This window comes from Nannospalax galili, unplaced genomic scaffold (genome assembly GCF_000622305.1).
Source record: "Nannospalax galili isolate Female #2095 unplaced genomic scaffold, S.galili_v1.0 scaffold210, whole genome shotgun sequence".
NCBI lineage: Eukaryota > Metazoa > Chordata > Mammalia > Rodentia > Spalacidae > Nannospalax > Nannospalax galili.
Window position 1 is genome coordinate 1,728,225 of NW_008329365.1, and position 23,912 is coordinate 1,752,136.

The following is a 23,912-nucleotide window of genomic DNA, read 5'->3' on the forward strand; positions in this document are numbered from 1 at the left end:
GTGATGCTGGGAATTGAACCCAGGGCCCTGTGGATACTAGGCAAATGCTCTATACTGAGCCACACCCCTAACCTGCCATGTTCATTTTTAACCGGCTCTTCTGGGGCCTGGTGTAGTACTTCAGTGTGAAACAATAGCTTCTAGCTTCCTATAATTTATGTTCCACTCATATACAGAGAGAAAAAGGAAGGAAGGAAGGAAGGAAGGAAGGAAAGAAATTCTCAATTTTTTTTGTATGTGTTTGTGTGAGTGTATTGCCTGCATGTATGTAAGTGTACCTGTTGTGCAATGCCCACTGAGGTCAGAAGATGGTGTCGGATCCCCTGGCATTAAAGTTACAGGTAGTTGTTAGCTGCCTTGTGGGTGCTGGGAATTGAACAAGAAATTCTCAATTTTTTTTGTATGTGTTTGTGTGAGTGTATTGCCTGCCTGCATGTATGTAAGTGTACCTGTTGTGCAATGCCCACTGAAGTCAGAAGATGGTGTCGGATCCCCTGGTATTAAAGTTACAGGTAGTTGTTAGCTGCCTTGTGGGTGCTGGGAATTGAACCCTGGTCCTCTGCAAGAGTAGCCAGTGCTCTTAACTGCTGAGCAGTCTCTCCAGCCCCATTCCCATTATTTTTAAGAACTTAGTTTATAAGAAAGGAGACACAACTGTGAGCAGAAAACAATCTTTTGTGTTGTTTTGTTTTGTTTTGTTTTGAGACAGAGCCTCACTTTGTAGTTTTTAGTTTTCAGGTTGTTCTAAAACTTACTATGTAGCCTCAGGCTGGTTTGAACATCGAGCAATTTTCCTGCCTCAGCCTTCCAAGTACTGGGATTAAAGCTGTGAACCATCATACTGGGCTTTGAAAAAAATAGTCTTAAAAGCCATATAACAATCTGGCTATAGTGATACATGCCTGTTTTTTTGTTTGTTTGTTTTTTTGTTGTTTTGTTTTGTTTTTCCAGCCTTTTTGAGACAGGGTCTCCCCGTAGCCCCAGCTGGCCTGGAACTTGATATATAGACCAGACTGGCCTTGAACTCACAGAGATCTGCCTGCCTCTGCCTCCCGAGTGTACCACCATGCCTCGGTTGTGATACATGCCTGTGATGTATCAGAAAGCTGAAGCAGGAAGATAGTGAGGGAGGCCAGCCTGAGCCACAGTGAGACTCACAAGAAAACAAAAAACTAACAAAGCGATGTAGCATTCCCTTATAAATTATAAACTAAATGCTATTTCATAAGTGAATGTATCTAGAAACATTTAAAAATCAACTGGATGTCATAGCTTTGTAACACTTTGTTTTCTTTCATGGTGGTAGATAAAGGCAGCGCCTTTTAACAATTGGTATATTAGAGTCAAAACATGAAATAATTAAACGACTATTTTACAACAGCAAAGAAATATCTGTCATCAAGAGAATGGGAAAATCTCCTTTTTATGTGCATTCAACAAAGTGAATAATCTGACTCCGCTAAGCTAGGTCAGCACTATCATCATTGCTGATACTTGGGTTTTTTATTTATTTATTTTTATTTTATGTGTATGAGTGTTTTGCCTGTAGGCAAGTGCACCACATGTATGTAATGCCCTCAGTGGCCAGAAGAGGGTGTCATATCCCCAGACTGCAGTTACTGAAGGTTTTCAGGTGCCGTGTGGGTGCTGGAAACCAAACGCAGGTCCTCTGTAAGAGCAGCCAGTGCTCTTGACTGATGAACCATCTCTCCAGTCCACTTTTTAAAAAATATTTTATTATTTTTATCTGTATGAGAATATTTTGGGTATGAAGGCAAGTGTACCTGTGTCTTGTAATGCCTGGGGAAGTCAGAAGATGGCGTTGGATCCCCCGAAACTGGAGTTTATAGACAGTTGTTAGCCACCATGTGGTTGCTGGGAACAGAACCCAGGTCCTCTTCAAGAGCAGCCAGTGCTCTTAATCTCTGAGCCATCTCTCCAGGCCCCACTTTTTAAAAAAACCTCATCTGTACTTACCTCTTGAAGCAGAATGTGACTTGGGCACTCCATTCACAAGCTCTGCTGAGTTATAAGACCTAGGTAAGCTTGGGGTTTGTTCTCAATACTTTACTTTGGAAAACAAGCCCTGTAGGGAATTCCTCCCATCAAGCTTCAGTTTATGTGCTTGTTTCTAGGACTAGAACATGCAGAATTAACTACAGAGGATGGAAATCTTAAAAAGAAGATATTAGGGTCTGAAGATGTGGCTCAGTGTTAAGAGCACTGGTTGCTCTTGCAGAGGATCTGAGCTCTTTCCCAGCACCAACATGGCAGCTAACAACCATCTGTAACTCCAGTTCCTGGGGGATCTGATGCCCTCTTTTGGGCTCTGCAGGTATTGCATTGCATGGGTATATTTACATACACGCAGGCAAAATACTCAATACACATAAAAAATTTTAAAAATAGGGGACTGGCGAGATGGCTCAGCAGTTAAGAGCACTGGCTGTTCTTGCAGACAACCTGGGTTTGAGTCCCAGCACCCACATGGCAGCTAACAACCATCGGTAACTCCAGTTCCAGGGGACTCCAAGGCCTTCTTCTGATCTCTGAAGGCATTGCACAACACAGGTGCACTTACATACATGCAAGCAATACACTCATACACATAAAAGAAAAATAATAAAATATAAATAAGTAAATAAGCCAGGCATGATGGCACACATCTTTAACTCCAGCACTTCAGAGGCAGAGGAATCTCTGCCAGCCTAAGGCCAGCCTAGTCTACATGTAAGTTCCAGGCCAGCTGGGGCTACAGGAGACCCTACCTCAAAAAGGCAAAAATAAATAAAAAAAGAATTTTAAAAAGAGGATTCTAGAAGATGAATCCCAAATCATTCTAACATTTTATTTTTCTTTTAAACATGTATATCTCAGAACGCTTCAGTGACAAAAGATTTTGGTCTACTAAGGGATACAGTTTGACAGCTAAACACTTCAGGCCACAGAGTTACATTAGGTTACATTATGTCTGACAACAAACATTCTTCCAACCTGTTAAAATAAGGCAAGGCGCACGCACTTGGGAGGCAGAAGCAGGTGGATCTCTGTGAGACTGAGGCCAGCCTGCTCTACATAGCAAGTTCCAGACCAGCTGGGGCTACAAGGAGACTCTGTCTCAAAACAAAACAATATGAAAATAAGCCAAGGTGAAATCAGAAAAAGCATTCCTAGCTTTACTTTACTGTCTAAGGTATCACAGATCAAGATAGAAGGAAATCCTATCTTCCCCTTAGTTATCATGCCACACAGATTTTTCAAGTGTTAATAAAATAAACACAAATTCTAGAAAATATGTTATCTGAAGGAATGAAGGTAAGCATTGAACACGTGGTCACTCAAGTGGTTCTTCTAGTGAAGCTTAGTCTTTTTCTCCCATGTGTGATGTGTTGTCGTCTCTTTCAAAGGGCAACATTTCTTCAGTTCCAGCAGCACTGGTTTCGTATAAGCGGTAGAAACATCCTCATCAATACCTAAACCAAGGCTGATCATGCTGTAGACCTTGTTAGCTTGTGTCTGGGAATCTTCCAGACTGAAGCCAGAAGACAAAAGTGCAGTTTTATACAGCAGGGTGACAGCTCCTCCAGAGACTTGTTATTCTTGTCAGTCTCTGCCTTTTGCCATAAGGTCTCAATAGCGGAGGGGTTGGGGGGTTACCTCCAAGTCCTTCCTTTCTTTCTTTCTTTCTTTCTTTCTTTCTTTCTTTCTTCTTTCTTTCCTCCTCCTCTTCCTCCTCCTCCTCCTTCTATTTTTTTTTTTTTTAGTCTTTTTGAGATAGGGTCTCTGCTGGCCTGGAACCCACTATGTAAATCAGGCTGGCCTTGAACTCACAGAAATCTGCCTGCCTCTGCCACCTGAGTGCTGGGATTATTTAAAATAAAATTTTTAAAAGATTTGTTTTTACTTTATGTGTAGAGTGTTTTGTCTATATGTATATACATGTACCACATGCATGCAGTACCTGCAGAGGCCAGAAGCAGATTCCCCTGAAACTGGAGTTATAGACAGTTGTTAGCTGACATGTGGATGCTGGGAACCAAGGGTCCTCTGCAAGAGCAACCAGTGCTCTTAGCTGCTGAGCCATTTCTCCAGCCCTCATTATGGCATTTAAAAAATATATACATCATTGTACTTTGCTCATATTCACCACCTTTCTATCCTCTCTTTCCTCCTTTGAAAAATGCATATATATATATATATATTAGTGATATGAGGAATACAGATATTTGTAACGTAGTTGACAATGAACAAACACTTAAAAAATGGTAATAAAAGTAGTTAGGTAATTAATGTGAAATCTATGATTAAAACGCATTGTAAAGTCGGGCATAGTGGCTCACACCTGTAATCCTCAGCTCTGGGGAAGCGGAGGCAGGAAGGTAACACGAATTTTGGCCATCCTGGGCCACACAGTGAGTTGCAGACCTACCTGGACTATATACAGTTGGATCCTATCCCCCAAACGTAAACAACAAAACCAGAGGAGGAAAGAAAAACGATAAGAAACTAGGATTTTTTTTTCTTTTTCCATCCTCTAGAATTTGCATCCAGGGTGATGGTGCTTGTCGGTAATTCCAGCACTCCGGAAGCTGAAGCAGGAAGATACTGAGTTCGAGGCCAGCCTGGGATACATAGGAGGCCCCTGTCTCAAAACAAAAAATAAAAAAAGGTTGGGACTGGAGAGATGGCTCAGCAGTTAAGAACATGTACTGCTTTTACAGAGGACCCAAGTTCAGTTCCCAACACCAGTGGGCGGAGTCTTCAGCTGCCCCGCCCCTTCTCCCCCGCGCTCGGTGTTGTGCTGCGCGCTCTCTGGCGGCCCTGCCATCCTGCTGGGCCTCCGGTGTCCGCAGGAGTTTCCAACCCCACAGCGACACCAGGTGGGCGGAGTCTTCAGATGCCCCGCCCCTTCTCCCCCGCGCTCGGTGTTGTGCTGCGCTCTCTCTGGCGGCCCTGCTGTCCTGCTGGGCCTCCGGTGTCCGCAGGAGTTTCCAACCCCACAGCGACACCATGCTGGGCATGATCAGGAACTCGCTGTTCGGGAGCGTGGAGACGTGGCCTTGGCAGGTCCTGAGCACCGGGGGCAAGGTAGGCCTGCAGGGCGGCGAGGACCTGAAGGAGGACTGCGCGGCTCCCCCACCCTGGCCGGGGCTGGAGCGGGTGCTCAGGGTGGGAACGTCGCCCGATCCGCGATCTGGGTCCGCTGTGGGCACGCAGTCCATCCAGCGCTGGTCCCGGGAAGGAAGGGAGAGCGAGGTCCCGCTTAGCAGAGTGGACAGGGGAAAGAAAGCTGACCGGGGAAGGATCCATCTTGGTGAGTCAGACACTGCCTGTTGAATGCATTCGTTTCTGAAAACACTCCAAACCCTCGGAACTTTTTTTCCTTGAGACAGGGTTTCACCTTATAGCCAGGCTCGTCCATCCAGCGCTGGTCCCGGGAAGGAGGGGAGAGCGAGGTCCCGCTTAGCAGAGGGGACAGGGGAAAGAAAGCTGACCGGGGAAGGATCCATCTTGGTGAGTCAGACACTGCCTGTTGAATGCATTCGTTTCTGAAAACACTCCAAACCCTCGGAACTTTTTTTCCTTGAGACAGGGTTTCACCTTATAGCCAGGCTGGCCTCCAACTGGCAGCAGTCCTCCTGCCTCAGCCTCCTTCTGTGCTGGGATTACACCCAGGCTACACTCGGTTGCAGAAATGACTGATAAAAACCCTAGCCAGCCAAACAAACAAACAAACAAAAAACAGCCTCCCAAATAAAAGGAGCGTGTGCTGCACAGGAAGGAGCAGGCATTTCCGTCAGGGGCGTTGAGGGGGCCTTCAGATATTGATCTATGCCTTAAGGACGTGCTGGAGCTCACAGAACAGCAAGGAGCGTGTGCAAAGGCTCCAAGCTGTACAGTTTCATTTGACAAATAGAACTAACTGTTAGTGCTGGAGGCACAGAATGAGTGAGGGGGTCGCAACTGCTCCGTTCCCCCCAATTTACATAGCTCTGGGCTGAAGTGGTCAAACAGGCCTGCTTTCCTAAAAACAAGTTGGCTACTCAGTTATAATCTTGCAAGGCGTATTTTTTCCCCTAAATTGATATTTTATTGGTTGGTTGATTGGTTGACGGATACTGGGGTTTGAATCTAGAGCTTGTGCATAGTAGGCAAGCACTCTACCATGGAGCCACATCCTTGGCCAGACAGGTACTTTATACACGTTTCTAGCACAGTATCTCTTTATAAAGACTCTAGATAAAGGAAAGGACCATGTTTCTGGGGATGGGGGGAATTCTAGAAGTGACAGAATGTACAACTGACGGTTGTACATCGCACAAAAGCCCCCTCGACTCCAGTCTGTACTCAACCAGCCAGAAACGGGGGAAGCCATCTGTCCCTGTTTCCCCAATTGTAGAAGCATTGAAGGCCTGATCAACACATTAGAGGCCTTCAGCAGCCAGATACTGAAAGTGAAGCTGACTGGTTGGAGTATAAGGCATGGTGGAGACTGGAGCAAACTGGAATGGGTTCAGGTCTTTTACCATGAATGGTGCCTCCAGCTAGTTTTTGCTATTCAGTGAAGTGGGCCACTATTATTAGCACATTTTTCCCCCTTCAGTCCTGGGGATTGAATCCAGGCCTGGCTAGTCAAGTGCTTTACCACTGAGCTACTTCCCCAGAATCAGTGTTGTCAGATCTCTAAGGAAAAGCCAGATATCCAAGTTCTCTGTGGGAAACCCCTCAATTTAAAATGAATTTTTTCAACAAATAAAATTGTTTGGCGTGCCCACTGAACCAATGGGGATAAACAATGGACAGATTCTTTTGTGCGTGGTGGCTCACACCTGTGATCCCAATACTCAGGAGGCAGAGGCAGGAGGATTGCCACAAGTTTGAGGCCAGTAGGAGCTACATATTGCATTCCAGGCTGGAGCTGTGTAGCAATGGAGTGAAAAAACAACAAAAAGCCCTACTGTGATGGAGCTTATGTTTCAGTGACCAGTGAACAAACAAGGAATAGATGCTATGGGGTGGGAGAGATGGCTCAGGGGTTAGGAGCATGTACTTACGGCTCTTGCAGAGGACCCGAGTTCAGTTCCCAGCACTCGGCTGTGAATCCCGAGGCTCACAGCCCCCTATAACTCCATCTCCCAGGGATCCAGTGTGTCTTCTGGCTCTCAGGCACTTCACTCATATGCACAGACCCACACACAGACCCACACATACACACAATAAAAAACTAAGTCTTAAAAAAAGAAACATACACTGTGTATCAGGTGCTTAACCATGCTAAGAAAAACAAAGTGTTTGGGTGTAGCTTAGTGGGAGAGCACTTGCTTAGCATGCACAAGGTCCTAAGTTCGGGTTTGACCTCCCCCAGTCCCAACAAAGAAAAGAAAAAGGAATTTATGGAATACCGAGTTACCATTATCAGAATGGGGAATGTGGCTTTGAGTAGGTCAGCTTTGCCAGATTTAACCGTTAGCCACTGACTGAAAACAGGTCAGATGTGGTGGCACATACCTGTAATTCCAGTCCTTTGGAAGCTAAAGTGGGAGGATCAGGAGCTGGAAACCAATTTGAGCTACATAATGCAGTTTAAGGCTAGCCTGGCCTGCATAGCATGGCTCTGTCACAAAACTAACCAAAAGTTTGAAGGATTGGGGAGATGAAGGCCTCCGTCAATAAAGTGCCTCCATAAACACGTAGATCTAAGTTCGGATCTCCAGCACCCAGCTAAAAAAGCAGGGCATGGTGGTGCATGTCTGATCTCATCCCTGGGAAGGTGATGCAGGAGGGCCCCTGGGGCTTGCTAACCGGGCAGTGTAGCTGAATTCATGATCTCCAGGTTCAGAAAGAGGCCCTGTCAAAAAAAAAAAGGTAGAGAGTGACTAAGGAAGATATCTGACATTGATCTCTGTCCTCCACAGCATGCATGCACACATGTGTGCGCACACAAGTCTGTGAACACTGCAGGGTCCCTGTGTAGACCAGGTCACACCTGTATGCAAGTCATACCTCCTGAGGATTCCTGTGGCTCTAACCTATGAAGGACTCATGAGTCCCAGAGCTTTTATTTCTCTAGTACATGGGGCTCAGTCTTGCAGGGCGAATGGAGGCTGTGAATGAAGCTGGAGGGTCCCAGCTGTTCTGTGACTTATGCCCTCAGATTCCTTCCTCACCCACTCCCAGCTCTGCTGTGTGTCAGTGGAAAGCTGAGGCCGACTCCTACAGGCTTTGCTTTCCAGACTCAGCTAAGTCTGCGCTGTAGGGCAGCACTTATAGGGGATTGAAGAAGGAGAAAGCACTGTGAGGCTTTGGCCTCCATGGTGAGTGACCCAGGCATCTGAGCCAGGTAACAGGCAAGCCTGCCTCCTAGCATGCTTACAGATCTCTGGGCTGCCTCCCTGTCCCATCTGCATCTTGGCTTTCCTGTGCTGTGCAATCAGTCCCTTGCATCAAAGAGCCTCTGTTCGGAATAATCTAATAGCTTCTGTTTCCTGCTGGGGCCTTGCTGATCTGTTGTCTGCCAGTGGTTTGATGATTTGGGGGCTAAACATACTTCCTTAATGAACATTGTTTTTTACATTTAATAGCAATATAGGGTCATGTAGGATAACGTTACCAGGCAGAAGCATATCATTTCATCCATGGGTCTCAGTTTCTGCAGCTGTACAATGGGTATAAAATACCTTTTCCCATGGATCTCATAATGAAGGACTATAATCCCAGCCACTGGGAAGGCTTGGACAGAAGGATCATGAGTTCAAGCCCTACCTGGTCTACAGAGTGAGTTCAAGGCCAGCTTGTGCCATTTAGTGTGAGACACTCAAATTTTTAAAAAGGGTTGAATCTACAGCTCAGGGTAAAATACTTACCTAGCATGAATGAGGCCCTGGATTCTATCCCCAGCACCAAATAATAGATATTTTCCATCTGCTCCATTTACTGTGGTAAATACTAATTTTTAAGTATGCATATATATTATATATATATATATTATATATATATTATATATATATATAAACTGTCTAAATTCACCTCAGTCCCATTATTAACATCTGTGTGGTCACAGGCACATGACTTGAAGCTAAGCATTGAAAGGTTTTAGTTAAGGACTGGAGAGATGCCTCTGGTCAAGAGCACTGGCTGCTTTTGCAGAATACCCAGGTTTGACTCCCAGCACCCATATGGCAGCTAACAACATCCGTAACTCCAGTTCCAGGGGATCCAACGCCCTCTTCTGACCTCCTCTGGCATTGCATGACATGTGCACTTACATACATGCAGGCAATATACTCATACACATAAAATAAAAATAATATATTTTTTAATTTAGTTAATTTTTGTTTGTTTGAGACAGGGTCTTGCTAAGTAGTCCAGTCTAGACTTAGACTTACAGTCTTCCTCCCTCCATTCCTCAGTGCTGGGATCACAGGCTTACACCACTATGCCCTACCTGTTCATGGAGTATTTTTTTTTAATACTTTTTTTGGGGGATTGATGGATTTTTATTTTTTAGTGTATGAGTGTATCGCCTGCATGTTATGTAAGTGCACCACCTGTATGCAATGTCTGTGGAGGTGAGAAGACAGTGTGTGATCCCCTGGAACTAGAATTATAGATGGTTGTTAGCCACATGTGCTGGGTTCCTCTGCAAGAGCAACCAGTGCTCTTAACTGCTGACCTCTCTCTCCAGCCCCAGTTCATGGAGTCTTAACAGAGTGGAAGTTTCAATAAGTTTCAATATCCCAGCACTTGGCTGGGTGCTGTAACTGGTGGCTTCCTTTTTGTTTTACTGGTAATTTGGGGCAAGATACTGTCTCAATCACCCTAAACCCTCAGATTCTTCAACTCCAAGAGAATGGCTGTGCTCCTGTGACAAGCGATTAAATACATGCAAACTTTTTTTTTTTAATATGCAGAGTTAAGGTATTATAATTTTACAGAGCTCTCCCCTTGAATATCATCTATGTTATCTTGAGAGTCTGGGTCAGAAACCATCATCTACTCCTTGGCAGATAGATAGTGCACTGTGGACCCCATGTGATGCAGGCTTTAGGCTGTCCTGGGGCTCAGGACTGATTCCTGGCAGACCTTATCAGGTCCTTCACTATCAGAAAGGGAGGGAGAGTCCCCTGTGCTGGGGTTGGGTGGGTCTTGAGAATGCTCAGGGCATGATTGATAAGAATGACAGGCCTCTTTATCAAATTTGTGTCTAGCCTATGCAAATATCAGGACCAACAGCCTGGATGTGACTCTGGGCTCCACCATTCATCCACTGTAACTTGGGCATGGTACTTAACCTCTTGTTCTCCAATTCCCTCTAAAAATGAAGGCTTAAAGCACTAATTTCTTCACAGGTTTGAAAACATTGAGTGAATGAATTTATGTCAAGTGTTTAAATAATACTAGATGCACAGAAAGTGTTCCGTTGGTTAGTCACCTTTATAGTTTCTTCTTTTTTTAGTACTTTTTATTACTTTTATTTTATGTGTATGAGTGTATTGCCTGCATGTATGTAAGTGCACTCATGTCATGTAATGCCAGCGGAGGCCAGAAGACAGCGTCAGATTACCCTGGAACTGGAGTTTTGGACAGTTGTGAGCTGCCATGTTGGTGCTGGGAACCGAACCCAGGTCCTCTGCAAGAGCAGCCAGTGCTCTTAACCACTGAGCCATCTCTCCAGCCCCTGTAGTTTCTTCTAAAGTGAAAGCTGGCTTCCAGAATCAACATATGCACCCACCATACCAAGTGGCCAGAAGACACCCTGACCTTACAGAGGACTTGCACAACCCAGGGCGAGACGTACTCTTAACAAGATCTTTGGCATTTCAACCTAACCAGGTTTCCACTGAGTGTTGAACATTGGTGTTTGTGACCACAGGCCCAAATCCTCACCCAGTAACTGACTGAGAGTCTAAGCTGACTGGAGGAGGGGCAAAGAGAGCTGTGAGCTGTTGATATGTTCCTTGTAACAAGTGAATGCTCTAAGATGTCTAATGTTGAACATTGAGACTGTGTTCAGGTGCCTGATTCTTTGCAGAAATAGAGAACTCTAGTCAAATAAATAAGTAGTTCAGATAGAACTCCCTAAAGAGCTAGAAGAGCTTTATAAATAGTATCTGTCCCTCTTCCTTTGTCTTTCCTTCCTCCTTTTCTTTTTTCCTTTCTGTTTTTCGGTTTTGATGAGACAGGGTTTTATGTAGCCCAGACTATCCTTGAACCCATGATCCTCCTGCCTCTCCCTCCTAGATGATGGGAAGGGCATGCCCCACCATGTCTGACTAATGTATTATTTTGTTCTTTCCTTCCTTCCTTCCCTCCCTCCTTTTTGTTTTACTGGTAATTTGGGGCAAGGTACTTACTGTCTCAACCTTCCTTCCTTCCTTCCTTCCTTCCTTCCTTCCCTCCCTCCCTCCCTCCCTCCCTCTCTCCTTCCCTCCTTCCTTCTTGCTTTCCTTACTTTTTTTCTTTCTTCTCCCTATGTAGCCCAGGCTGGCTTCATACAATCTTCTGACCTCGGCCTCCCTAGTGCTGGGATTACAAAATGCCCCAGCACACCCAAATAGTGCCCATCTTCCACTCTTTAATTTTCACAGTGGTTCAGTGGTTCAGATGACAGGTGTTAGCAGAGACGCTGTGAGAACAAGTGGCACCAGCAGGAGACCTGGGCTCACAGTGTGATCCAGCTTTTCTCCAGAAGGTATTATTAGACTAGGTACTCACCCCTGTGACTAGCTGTCGCTGTTGCAGTCCTTGTCGTTAAAGTAAAACCCAGTTTCACTCTGCAGCCCTCGTTCCCTTAAAATGCATGTAGAGTATCAACAACATGTAAGATGTGATAGCAGATACAGAGAGATGCAGTGATGAACAACAGAGACAGTCCTGACCCATCAGCTTATGGCTGGGTTGGGGCTTACATACACGATTGTGTAATTGTAATTCAGGAAGTGTTTTATGAAAGTACAAGGGCCTGTAAAATATCATAGGAGAATTTGCTTTAGATAAGCCCCTCTCTAAGGAAGTGACTGCCAGATTGGAGACCTATTAGATGAGTAGGAACCCATCCATCAGGCAAAGCAGGAGAAAAGTCCGCCAGGCAGAGGAAACAGTGCAAACAAGTGGAATGGCCAGGGCAGTAAAGGGAATAGGAGTCTGACGTGGACACCTATAGTCCCAGCACTCAGGAGGCTGAGGCAGGAAGAGAGTCTGAGGCCAGGCTAATGGGCTACAGAGTGAGACCCTAGAGGGAGGAGGAAGGGGGACGGGTGGGGGCACACAGTAATGTGTGTGGAGATGCTCTACGTGCTCCTGGCAGGGCAGGTAGAAGCTGAAGTTGCCTGAATCACCCAAGTCAGTGAGGAAAGCTTTAGGCAGAGTGTTGCCGAGTGTGGTTAGATTTATATAGAAATTCCACATGGGCTCAGTGGACCATCTCCCTATTCCGGGCCTCAGTCTTCCCTTTTGCTGATGAAAAACAGGGGATTAGACAGATGGCTTAGCAGTTAAGTACATGTGATGCTCTTCAAATGACCTTAGTAAGTTCCCAGAACCCACATCACATGACTCACAACTGCCTGCACCCCTAGTGAAGCCTCTGGCCTCTGAGGGCATACCCACACAGAGACACACACAAGTACACATAATAAAAATAAATCTTGCCAGGCATGTCAGTGCACACCTTTCATCTCAGCATTCTGGAAGCAGGTGGATCTCTATAAGTTTGAGGCCAGCCTGGGCTAGTAAGACCCTGTCTCAGAAAAGAAACAAAAATAAAAATAAAAATCATTTGTGATTTCTTCTCACCACCCTCCTTATCCGTGTTGCTTAATCTCTAATCTCTAGTCTGTAGCATCTGGTAGAGGTTGTCAACAGTGTTTATTCAATGAAGCAATCACTGAGTCTGGGTAGGTGATCTGTATAAGCCCTTCTAAGTCAGTGTGACCTTGCCAAACTGAAAAGCAAACACACAGAGGCCATATGTAGCCCCTTCTTATGTTTCCACACTGGCCTGGTGCTCTCTGCCCCTTCAGATGATAACCTGTTGTTTTCTGGCTTCCCCAGGAAGGCCCCAATCTTTCTTGCTGTCAGAAACTAGGTCTCGGGTTGGGAAGATGGCTCAGTTGGTAAGTGTTTGCCTTGCAAGCATGAAGACCTAGGTTTGATCCCTGAACCCGTGTGAAAAAGCTGGGCCTCCAAACAGGACCTTTGACTTATCTTTACATAGATGGAAATGGTCAAAAAAAAAGGAGCCAGGAGCTCCTCCCAAGCCCATATGACCTCTGAGGAACAGATCCTCCAACAACCTGAAGAATAAAAATAAATTGGCTTATTTAGGTCTTAAGCACCCAAAAGGAAAATATAACCAAAGATTAAAGTGATCAGGATTATTTCTTTAAGAGTTCAAGGGATTAAACTTCCCAGACATTAGTCTTAAGTCCATATAAAATGTTATTTAGACAGTTATTTCTCATTGATGATTTTGTTTCTAAGCAGAAAGTGCTGCTCAGATGTAAGACTTCAAATCCTGGTCTGCAATACAGTAGTACCCACCTGTAGCTAAGGGAGACAACCCACTATTGCTGTAAAATGATGGCTAAATTTGTTTTCTCCCCCTATCTAGAAGCCTTTGGGAGAGAACTAACACTGATTCTAGCCACTTCAACAGCTATCAAATTGCCTGAAAACAAATCCTGAGTCCATCATTCTCAAGTCCAGCCTTGGCAGACAAAAGAAAAATGAGGAGGAACCCAATAGAGGGATGCTTTTGGAAGCTCTCGTCAAGAAACCCCAATGGACTCTGATATGAACATTTGAAATTTGCCCTGTTCTGACTTTTTTCTGGTTCTCTGTCTAGAACTGTAATGCTAACTACTCTTGCCTTTACTTCTCCTTCACATTTCCTATTCACCAGTCAAGGACTTTCTTTTCTCCCTACAGATAGAGTTATGCAATTTGGGAGTTTTTTAGATAGACCAACTGAAGGGGTACCCCAGTTGCCTCACTCTGCATCCCTGTTCAGCATGGAAGAAGCCAGAGCGGTCTGAGTCCTGATTCCCTGTCAGCAATTTGGGTAACCTCTTCAGAGGATGGTGTGATAAGAATAGGAGGTAGGAATTGGCTAGGCAGTTAGGGTAAAAAAGACCCCAAAGATAAATAGCCAGTGTCTTGGCTAAAAGTCAAAATGTCCTTGGACCTCTTAGCAATATACTCTGTTCCAAAGGCTAAAAATATCAAAAGTATTTGGGAGTTCTTATCTAAGCCCTAAAAGATTTTAGGGATACCTCTTCAGAGGGGTAATGTTAGAGTAACAAAAAGCCCCATTAAGAAAGAAAAGGAAGGAAAGAAGGAAGGAAGGAAGGAAGGAAGGAAGGAAGGAGAGGGAGGGAGGGGAAAGAAAGAAAGAAAGAAAAGAAAGAGAGAGGAAGGAGTACACAAAGTTGTCAGAAAAAAGTGATGAGGAGATATGGGAGGCATTGGAGGGAGGAAGTGGGCATGGATTTGATCAAAACATATGCATGTATGAAATTCTCAATAAAGTTTTTTTAAAAGTTAAAAAAAAAAAAAAAAACCAAAAAGTTGGGCCACATAGCGCATGTGTGTGTAATGCCAACACTGGAGAGGCAGAAACAGTAAGACCCTTGGGATTCACTAGTCAGCCTGTCTTGCATGCTTGGTGGGTTCCAGGCCAATGAGAGGTGCTACCTCAAAAAAAAAAAAAAAAAAAAGCCAAGGTGGACAGCTCCTGAAAAAAAACGACATCTGAAACTGTCCTCTGACCTACACACACACGCACACATGTACACACGCACACATACACAGAGAAAGAAACCAGGTCTTGAGACTGGAAAGATGGCTCAGTGGTTAAGAGCACTGTATGCTCTTACAAAGGACCCAGGTTCAATTCCCAGCACCCACATGGTGGCTAACAACTGTCCATAACTCCAGTTCCAGTGGAGCTGACGCCCTTTTCTGACCTTCACAAGCACTGCATGATACAGGTGCACCTACCTACATGCAGGTAATACACTCATACACATAAAATAAAAATAAAAACATAAAAGAAGACAGGTCTTTCTATATTGTAGTACCTGGAAAATTCTCAGAACATGGCAGATACTCAGGAGCTGTTCATTATGTAGAAATAGGAAAGAAAGGCCAACCAACCATTCAGCTCTTTCCAGTAAGTTCTTGTCATTACCGTCCCCATTTGCTAAAGAAATTAACTGCCTGAAATAATTTCTGGGTGCTTTCTTCCAAGTTTATCACTAACGTACAAATGTCTGCCCCAAATAACTAACATACTGGAGAAAGAGAAGTAGGATGCTCAGTTCTCCCCACAGCTGTGGAGTCTTGCAACAAGCTTCACAGTGAGTTCAGGGACTGGAATTATAGTTCCAGTTTCTCCCTTGAGTAGCTGGGTCATCTTGGGCAATCCAGTCTTTCCGGATCTTCATTTCCTCTTGGGTAAATTTAGTTAGGTTAGGTGAACTTTAAACTGCTTGCAGTTCTCAAACTCTGTGATTCATACAGTTGAGTTTCTGGAACTTAAAACATTACAAGTAGCAAGATCAATGAGGTTACAAATAAAGGGGACATTCTAGAATGTTCTGCTGGGACAGAGCTGGATAAAGCAGAACACCCAGTTTGCTATGAAAGGCTGTTTCGAAAGGTCAGTGTCACCAGGTGGAAGGCTTCATGGCCATCCTTGACATTGCTAGATGCAAAGACCTAGAGCTGCTTAGCTGCCCCTTGATTCTTGGTTTGGTACAATTCTTCTATCCATAGAAAAGGGATTTTGTTTATCTGTTTGTTTTTCTTTGATAGTTTCATACTTATATATAATGAATTTTAATCCTTTCCACCCCTGTTACCTTGCCTCATCCCCCAGCCTTCTCCCTCTGAAACTTCCTAACACATCCTCTTCCTGCTTTCTTGTGTTTTTGATGTATGTGACACACTAAGTTTAAATAGTAGGGTAGAGCTTGAGCAGCTTGTCAGTGACTATGTCCCTGAAGAAAGTGACACCTCCTCCCCAACTGCCATTAACTGTCAGAACATGAGAAACTTTTTTTCTTTTTCTTTTTCTTTTCTTTTCTTTTTTTTTTTTTTTTTTTTTTTTTTTTTTTTGGTCGTTTTGAGACAGGGTCTTCCTGTAGCACCAGCTAGCCTGGAACTCACTACATAGACCAGGCTGGCCTCGAACTCACGGAGATCTGCCTGCCTCTGCCTTCCAAGTGCTGGGACTAAAGGCGCCACTATGCCCAGCTGAGAAACATTTATTTTTGAGACAGGTATCATATAGGCCAGGCTGTCCTCAAAAGCCAACTTCTGATCCTCCTGCCTCTACCTCCCCAGTACTGAAATTATAGTCATGCACCACAGCTGGTTATTCAGTGGTAGGATGGAAACCAGGGCTTTGCTCATGCTAGGGAACCATTCTACCAACCAAACTGTATCCCCAGCCTCTGAAGGGGAGTTTAAACGTGCAATTGACACTTGGAGTTTGCTTTAAAATTTTGTCAGCCTCCTTCTTACTCTCCTTCAATTCTGCAGCACAAAATCAAGACATTTTCACATTCCAAGTATGAAGTTAGAGTATTAAATATACTTGTTTAGACTATACAGACTATATACAGCCCCACAGCTCTCCAGAAATTCACTATGTTTTGCCTGGGAGTCAAACTATCCTCCCTAGTTAAGATTCTTCAGTCTAGAATGTTACAGAAAAACCTATTTGATGAACCTGGGGGAGCAAGGTCCTCAGTGCTGTATTTCATTTTCATATTATTAGTAGGAGAGATAGTCCTTAATCAAATAAATGCCTATTGAGTTTGCATCATGTGAAACTGTGAGATTTAGTTCTTGTCCACAAAGACCTTGTTCTTCAACTGCAAAAAGGTTCCATTATCAGACAGCAAAATCAAGAGAGACTAATTTTTCTTTTAGTACAATAGAATAAAATTCACTCACAAGAGTACAAGAAGACAGAATAGAAAGAGCTGGCCTGTATCCTATCCTTCAGCATGAAGTGTTATTTTTGTAGAAATTTGTTTCAACCATTTCTATAGTCATGATAAGATGTGATATAGAAATATTTTTCTTTTATGGGTTAATTTCTTTTTTAGAAGTTTGAGAAGCAAACACAAATGTAAATAAAGTTAGAGAAACACTGCCTTCCTGAATGCCCAGGAACACAAATTATATCATAGGAAGATGTCACATGCAGGGCTGGGGGAGGAGGCCAGAGCAGTGGGTTTGTTTTGAGTCTAAACGCCAGGGTAAGGGTAGTGACCAAAGGACAAAGACTGGGTACAAAGAACAGAGGTGAATGGAGGGCAGATTTGTGTGGAAGAGAAGCTGTGATGGCACATGTCGGGGGTTCAGAGGACAACTTGCAGGAGCCAGTTCTCTCCTTCCACCACATAGTTCCTGGGAATAGAACTCAGGTAGTCAGCCTTCATGGTAAGTGACCTCACCTAATGATACATCCTGCAGCCGGCCCTCTTTGATTCATCTTTTAAATTAGTATAGAAAACAATGGGCTTTGTCAAGAAATTTCCATCACTGCCCTTTGCTCTTATTTGCCCCCCTACTGCCTTCCTTTTTACTGGTCTCCTGCCTTTCCACAAATACATCCCGTTCAGTTTTCTTGGGGAGGGAAGAAGGGAGAGGAGAAGGAGGAGGAGAGAGAAACCTGGATTCTCCATGAGAGAAAATGATATCCCATCTTCCCCCCAACCCCTTGTTCCCTTTAGACCCCTTCCTCCTTGCTTATGGCTCTCCTTTTACACCCATGTTCTATACATGTGTATCTATGCTTAGATATCTACTTTTGGATGCTGCATCTGAGAGAAAATGAGGTATTTGTCTTTCTGAGTCTGGATTATTTCATTTAATATGATGACCTTCAATTCCATTCATTTTCCTCCAGGTGACATTATTTCACTCCTCTTTGTAGCTGGATAAAATTCCATTGTCTACACCATGTTTTCTTTGTCCATTCCTCTATGATAGGCATCTAGGCTGGTTCCTTGTTTTGGTGACTGTAAATAGTACAGCAGTAAACATGGATGTGCAGTGTCTTTGCAGTATGCTTATATAGGCTACTTCAAGCACGTACCCAGCAGTATATAACTGGGCCACATGTAAGGGTTTTATTATTGTGTTTGTTTGTTTGTTTGTTTGTTTGTTTGTTTGAGATAGGGTCTCACTGTGTTTGAAATAGGGTTTCTACTGGCCTGGAACTTGCTGTGTAGACCAGACTAAACTCACAGAAATCACCTGCCTCTACCTCCTAAAGGTGTGCACTATCACACCCCACTGTCTAGTTTTTTAAGGACTCTCCCTACTGGTTTCTGTAGTGGCTGAACCACTTTGCATTCCCGTCAGCAGTGTGAAAGGTCCCTCTTTCCCTACGTTCTTTTCCTTACCAATATATGTGGTCCTCTGGTTTCTTTTTTCATAATATGTTTGTTTGTTTGTTTGTTTGTTTGTTTTATGGGGGACCTTTTGTTATTGTTATTTTTTGGTTGGGGGGGCTTGTCATTGTTTTGCTTTTTGAAACAAAGAAAGCTGGCCTAGAACTCCTAATCTTCCTGCCTTCACCTCCCAAGGGCTAGGATTACAGGCATGTGCCACCCTTGTTTATTTCTGTGATAATTCCCCTGATAATCTATTTTTTATTTCTTTATTGGACCTTCTGACATAGTCCCAGCAACATTATTTTCTAAGTTTTCTACAGACTCTCTCAATACCTGTTACCTGATCTTTTCACTTAATTTCCAAGGTTTTGGATCTCTTACCGTTTCATTTTTGTAGCATATTTCCAGTATCCTGAGGTGCAATAGCTTCTCTTACCTCCCTGAGAATATCAGTTATAAAATTGTACTGTTGTTCTTTATTTTATTTTTCTGGCCTCCAACTTGTCTTGTAGCTGAGGATGACCTTGAACTTCTGAGTCTCCTGCCTCCACCTCCCAAGCGCTGGGTTACAGGCACATACCATCCTGCCCTCTAATCTTCTGCACCATCATCATACTGAGTGCAGAGAGTTTCTTACTGGTTCATGCCCCTGTTTCTCTCACTCACTGTGTCTCCCACATCTCTAGGAAGAAGTCTCCTATGAGGAAAGAGCCTGTGAAGGAGGGAAGTTTGCCACTGTGGAAGTGACAGACAAGCATGTGGACGAGGCTCTACGGGAAGCCATGCCCAAGATCATGAAGTATGTGGGCGGCACCAATGACAAAGGTGAGCGTCCCAGAGGGACACGGCTCTGCTCAGACACAAACCCTGTGTGGTCTCACTTCATCAGTGAAAACAGAAGGAAGAGGCTATAGGCACCTGTGACTCACCTGGTTTACTGTCACTTAGACTTCCTGTTCTACACGGACAGGGGGGTTATCATAGGATGCTCTGGGGGAGATCTCTCTGATCAGCCCAGCCTGCCCTCAGATGAGGGGTACCCATTCTATATCACTCGGTCTATGGTTCTTTCCAAGTAGGAGTTAGATGCTCACTCTGTTTTTTTCAACCCGTCAGTGTTCACCGTGTCTTCGGATTGGTTGAATGAGTGAGGCACACTTACAGTAAGACAAGGCCAGCACCAGGCACAGTTACTATCTAACCGGAGACTTCCTCCACCAGACTGGAAATCCCAGTCAGCCCTCAGATTCTGCTGATTCCTGAGGCCCACTGGGCCATGAGTGAAGCAGTAACTGAGATCTCTGAGCTCATAGGCCGTCCCACTCTTTAAGACATGGCAGCTCATGCTGGCTGCCTCCCCCATTTCTGAAATGGCAGGACTGAAGTTTCATTTAAGGCATGCCTGAGGGAACGTAAGCCACATTTTAAAATGCTGGACTCTTAAGATGTTCTCTGACTTGGGCAACCCTGTAAAATCACTGCAAACTAAGTATGGGTTTTAGAGCTAAATGAAAATAGAGAAGGGTTTAACTTTTAGGTTATTTTTCATGACGACAGTTTAGAAAGATAGAGAGGAACTGGTATTAACCATAATAACTTTTTTAAAAGATTTATTTATTTAATGTGTGTGTGTGTGCCTGAGTGTTTGTATATGCACCACGTGTATGCAATCCCTACGGTGCAATGTCTATGGAGGGCAGATATGGCATCAGATCCCCTAAAACTAGCATTACAGACAATTGCAAGCTGCCCAACTGGGTGCTGGGAACCAAACCCTGGTCCTCTGGAAGAGCAGAATACACTCTTAACTGTTGCCATCTCTCTAGCAAAGCATAATAATATTTTTCTAGGAGCAAAGTAATCAGGCTTTGGAAAATATGTTGGCCAGTGGGCAGTTAAGAAGAATTGTGTGTGTGTGTGTGTGTGTGTGTGTGTGTGTGTGTCTTTTTGAGACAGGGTCTCCTTGTAGCCCCAGCCAGCCTGGAACTCATTATGCAGACCAGGCTGACTGCAGTCTCACAGAGATCCACCTGCCTCTGCCTCCTGAGTGCTGGGTTTAAAGGGGTGCACCACCACGCCCAGCACCCGGTTTACACACTTTTAAAAGCCACTTATTTATTATTTATTTATTTGTTTGTTTGTTTGTTTATGCCTGCTTCACTGTGTTTCGATATCTTCAGGAATTGGGATGGGAATGACAGTCCCGATCTCCTTTGCCGTGTTCCCCAATGAGGATGGCTCCCTACAGAAGAAACTGAAAGTCTGGTTCCGAATTCCGAACCAGTTTCAAAGCAACCCACCGGTTCCCAGTGACGGGAGTGTGAAGATCGAGGAGCGGGCCGGCATCACCGTCTATTCCACGTAAGGCTCTTTGGCATTCAAGGGCAGAGACTTGATGTCAGGAATCACTCCTCAAGTCCTCTCAGTGAGCATTTGCATTGGGGTTTTATTGTTGCTGAAACAGTTTCAAGGAAGAAGCTCTGACTTTTGATAATTACCGTCTTTTGTTTCTTCAGGCTGCAGCACGTGAACATTTGCAGGCTATCTGGATAAATGCCTTGGTCCACTGCAGTATTGACGGGTAGAAAGAGCCCCTCAGCCAGCCTAAACCAAAAATGAATACCTATGTTAGTCATAGCAGGGTTCTAGAAAAATCAGAGGATATCTAGTCGCATTTGGGGTCATGGACACCTAGAAATACAAATGGTTGGAGAATTTGTGATGTGTACCCCGCCCTCCCTTTGAATGCAGAAGGAAGGGGGCGTTTGCCAGAGCTGGGCAGCCAGTCCCTTGCTTGTTCATGGTCTGTGGTCCTCTACACAGAGGACACATCCATCCCATTCATACTGGTCCCATTTCAAAAATCTCATTTGGAGTTATGTTTCTTCACTGTAGAAGGTGGTAGTTGCAAACTCTTACATGGTTTAGTTTGTTATATTTTGTTTTGTATTTTTTGTGCTGGGGATTGAACCTATGACCTCCTACATACTAAGCTTGGGCTCTCCCACTGAAAAACACCCTTCAGTCCATGCATGTTTTTTATCCTTCGGTCCCCAATCTTCCTTCAGAAGCTAAGTCTCTTCTAGGTGATTGATGACACCCCATTTGTTAAAATCCTACTGGGCGACAGGCACCCAACCAGGTACAGAGAAAGCCATGATCTTAGCAGCAATAGGTGTGCTCAGGAACAACTGTATAAATAGTCTTGTACTAGACAGAATTCTATCCACTTGGATTGGGGCTGGAGTCAATCCAAGGACTCGCCGCACCCACCACTGCCCCAAACTTGGCTAGCTGGCTTCCCTATTCCAATTCCACATCTGAAGGTGGGAGCGCTTTTCCTAGAGCTAACTTAGAATTCATCATTGCTTAGAATGCTACATAGAATGAGAGCTTGCCACCTACCTGTTCGCTCATTCTTTGACCAGGTGAACACAGAGCCCCCCCTCCAGAGAACAGCAAGTGTAATACAGATCTTTGCTGCTTTCTACTCCAGTCGTTTGACTTCCCAGCCTCTGTACAGAAGATTCTGAGAAGGCAAACTCTGCACAGAGTGGGAACTAAAGTACATAACTGAGGCACCCAGGTATAAAATTTAAGGAAGCACTGACTCTCATAGTCTTCCAAATGCAGGATGAGCACTGAGAGTAAGTGCCTCCTTAAACCTTGTACCCTGGATGTCTGCTGGTCTTACCCAGCTTCCAGCTCCTTCTTTCCTATTCTTGTTCCTGTGCTTTGAGAGGTGGCCTGGCACAATGTACTGAGCTGGTATTTTATAGTGTGATTTCCAGTTCTACTGCTTAATAGCAAGATAATGATTTGGAAGTTACTAAGCCTCTTTAAGGCTTAGTTTCCAGGGCTGGAGAGATGGCGCAGTAGGTAAGAGCACTGGTTGCCTTTGCAGAGGACCCAGGTTCCGTTCCCAACACACACATGACAACTAGCAACCATTCTTTAACTCCAGTTCCAGGAGATCTGACACCCTCTTCTGGCCTCTGTGAGCAGTGTACGACACAGGTGTACTTACATACATGCAGCCAATACAGTAATACGCATAAAATAAAAGTAAATCATTTTTTAAAAAAGACTTAGTTTCCACTTTGTTAAGAACTGATAGCATAGCCTGGGTCCTACTTACTCTCTGTTGCTGTGAGAAAGCACTGACCAAAACCAACTCAGGGAGGAAAGAATTTATTTGGCTTACAGGTGACAATCCATCTCCGAGGGAAGCCAAGGCAGGAACTCAAGGCAAGAACCTGGAGGCAGGGACTGAAGCAGAGCGTGCAGAATGCTGCTTGCTGGCTTGCTTCCCCTGACTTGCTCAGCTACTTTTCTAAGAAAACCCAGACCCATCTGCCTAGGAATGATGCTGCCCAGAGGGGCCTAGGCCCTCCTGCATCAACTGGCAATTAAGAAAATGCCTCACAGACATGGCCACAGGCCATCTGATCTCAGCAAATCTTGTGTTGAGAGTCCCTCAGGTGGCTCTAGTTTATGTCAAGTTGATAAAAACTAACCCACACAGCCTACAGCCTAGGATTATTGTTACAGGGTATCTTGCAGCGCTTTCTAAAGCACTGTTCATAAGTTACTTAGTGCTTAGGACCTGTTGCTCTTCTTTATTCTGGAAGTTTTCTCTTTGTTCCTTCTTATTTCATAAGGAATGAGGTTGAATCACATTTGAATCATTTCACCCCCACCCAAGTGCTTTTACCCACTGAGCCATCCCTTGGCCCTGGTGAGTCCATGTTTTTTTTTTTTTTTTTTTTTTTTTTTTTTTTTTTTTGGGTCTTTTTGAGACAGGGTCTCCCTGTAGCCCCAGCTGTCCTAGAACTCACTATGTAGACCAGGCTGGCCTTGAACTCACAGAGATCTGCCTGCCTCTGCCTCCCGAGTGCTGGGATTAAAGGCGTGTACTACCACGCCTGGCTGGTGAGTCCGTTTTTAAGTTTTTACAGTCTGTAGCCCTCTACACTGCAACATGTCTTCATTTGTCCTTGCATTTGGTAGATTACTAGCCCTGTTGTTTCCCACAATCTGGATCTTGCTGATTGTATTTCTATGGTCCTTGAACATGTCCTTTGCCCCCGTGCTGCCTACAGACTAGTATAGACTGGAACTAGAGATGTGTTCAGATTGCGATTTTAGAGTTTGGAACAAGAGTTATTTCCTAGGTGGTGGTTTATGCCCCATTAGGGTCTCCTGTGTCTGATTTCCTCACTTCCTGTGATGTTGTTGAGTGAGGTCATCGCTGATTAGATGCCTGGCCCAGTAGAGTTTGTCAAATGATAAGGTCCTCTCTGTTTCTGTCTTCATCTGTCAGCTGACATACTTCAACAGAGAGAAGCTTTCCCTCTTCTCTTATTTAGTCTTGCTAAGGTAGAGTCACATAGAAAAAGCAAGATATGTACAGACTCCTCTTTGCTTTCAGGTTTTCAGAATAATGGCTTCTTTCTTTGATGTCCTTCAAAGGTGACATGGTCTTCACTTCTGTTTTTT

General features: G+C 44.4%; 1 protein-coding gene across 1 annotated transcript in view; it reads left to right on the forward strand.

Annotated features, from left to right (window-relative positions):
- Nucleotides 1-4,912: 4,912 nt before the first annotated feature.
- The window catches only part of Hebp1 (heme binding protein 1), a 28,243-nt gene continuing 9,243 nt past the window's right edge, over nt 4,913-23,912 (forward strand). The window contains exons 1-3 of the mRNA XM_008837445.3: nt 4,913-5,088; nt 19,100-19,238; nt 20,594-20,774. Of these exons, the coding sequence (XP_008835667.1) occupies nt 5,011-5,088; nt 19,100-19,238; nt 20,594-20,774 (398 nt within the window). The 5' untranslated portion in view covers nt 4,913-5,010. The remainder of the gene's footprint in view (nt 5,089-19,099; nt 19,239-20,593; nt 20,775-23,912) is intronic.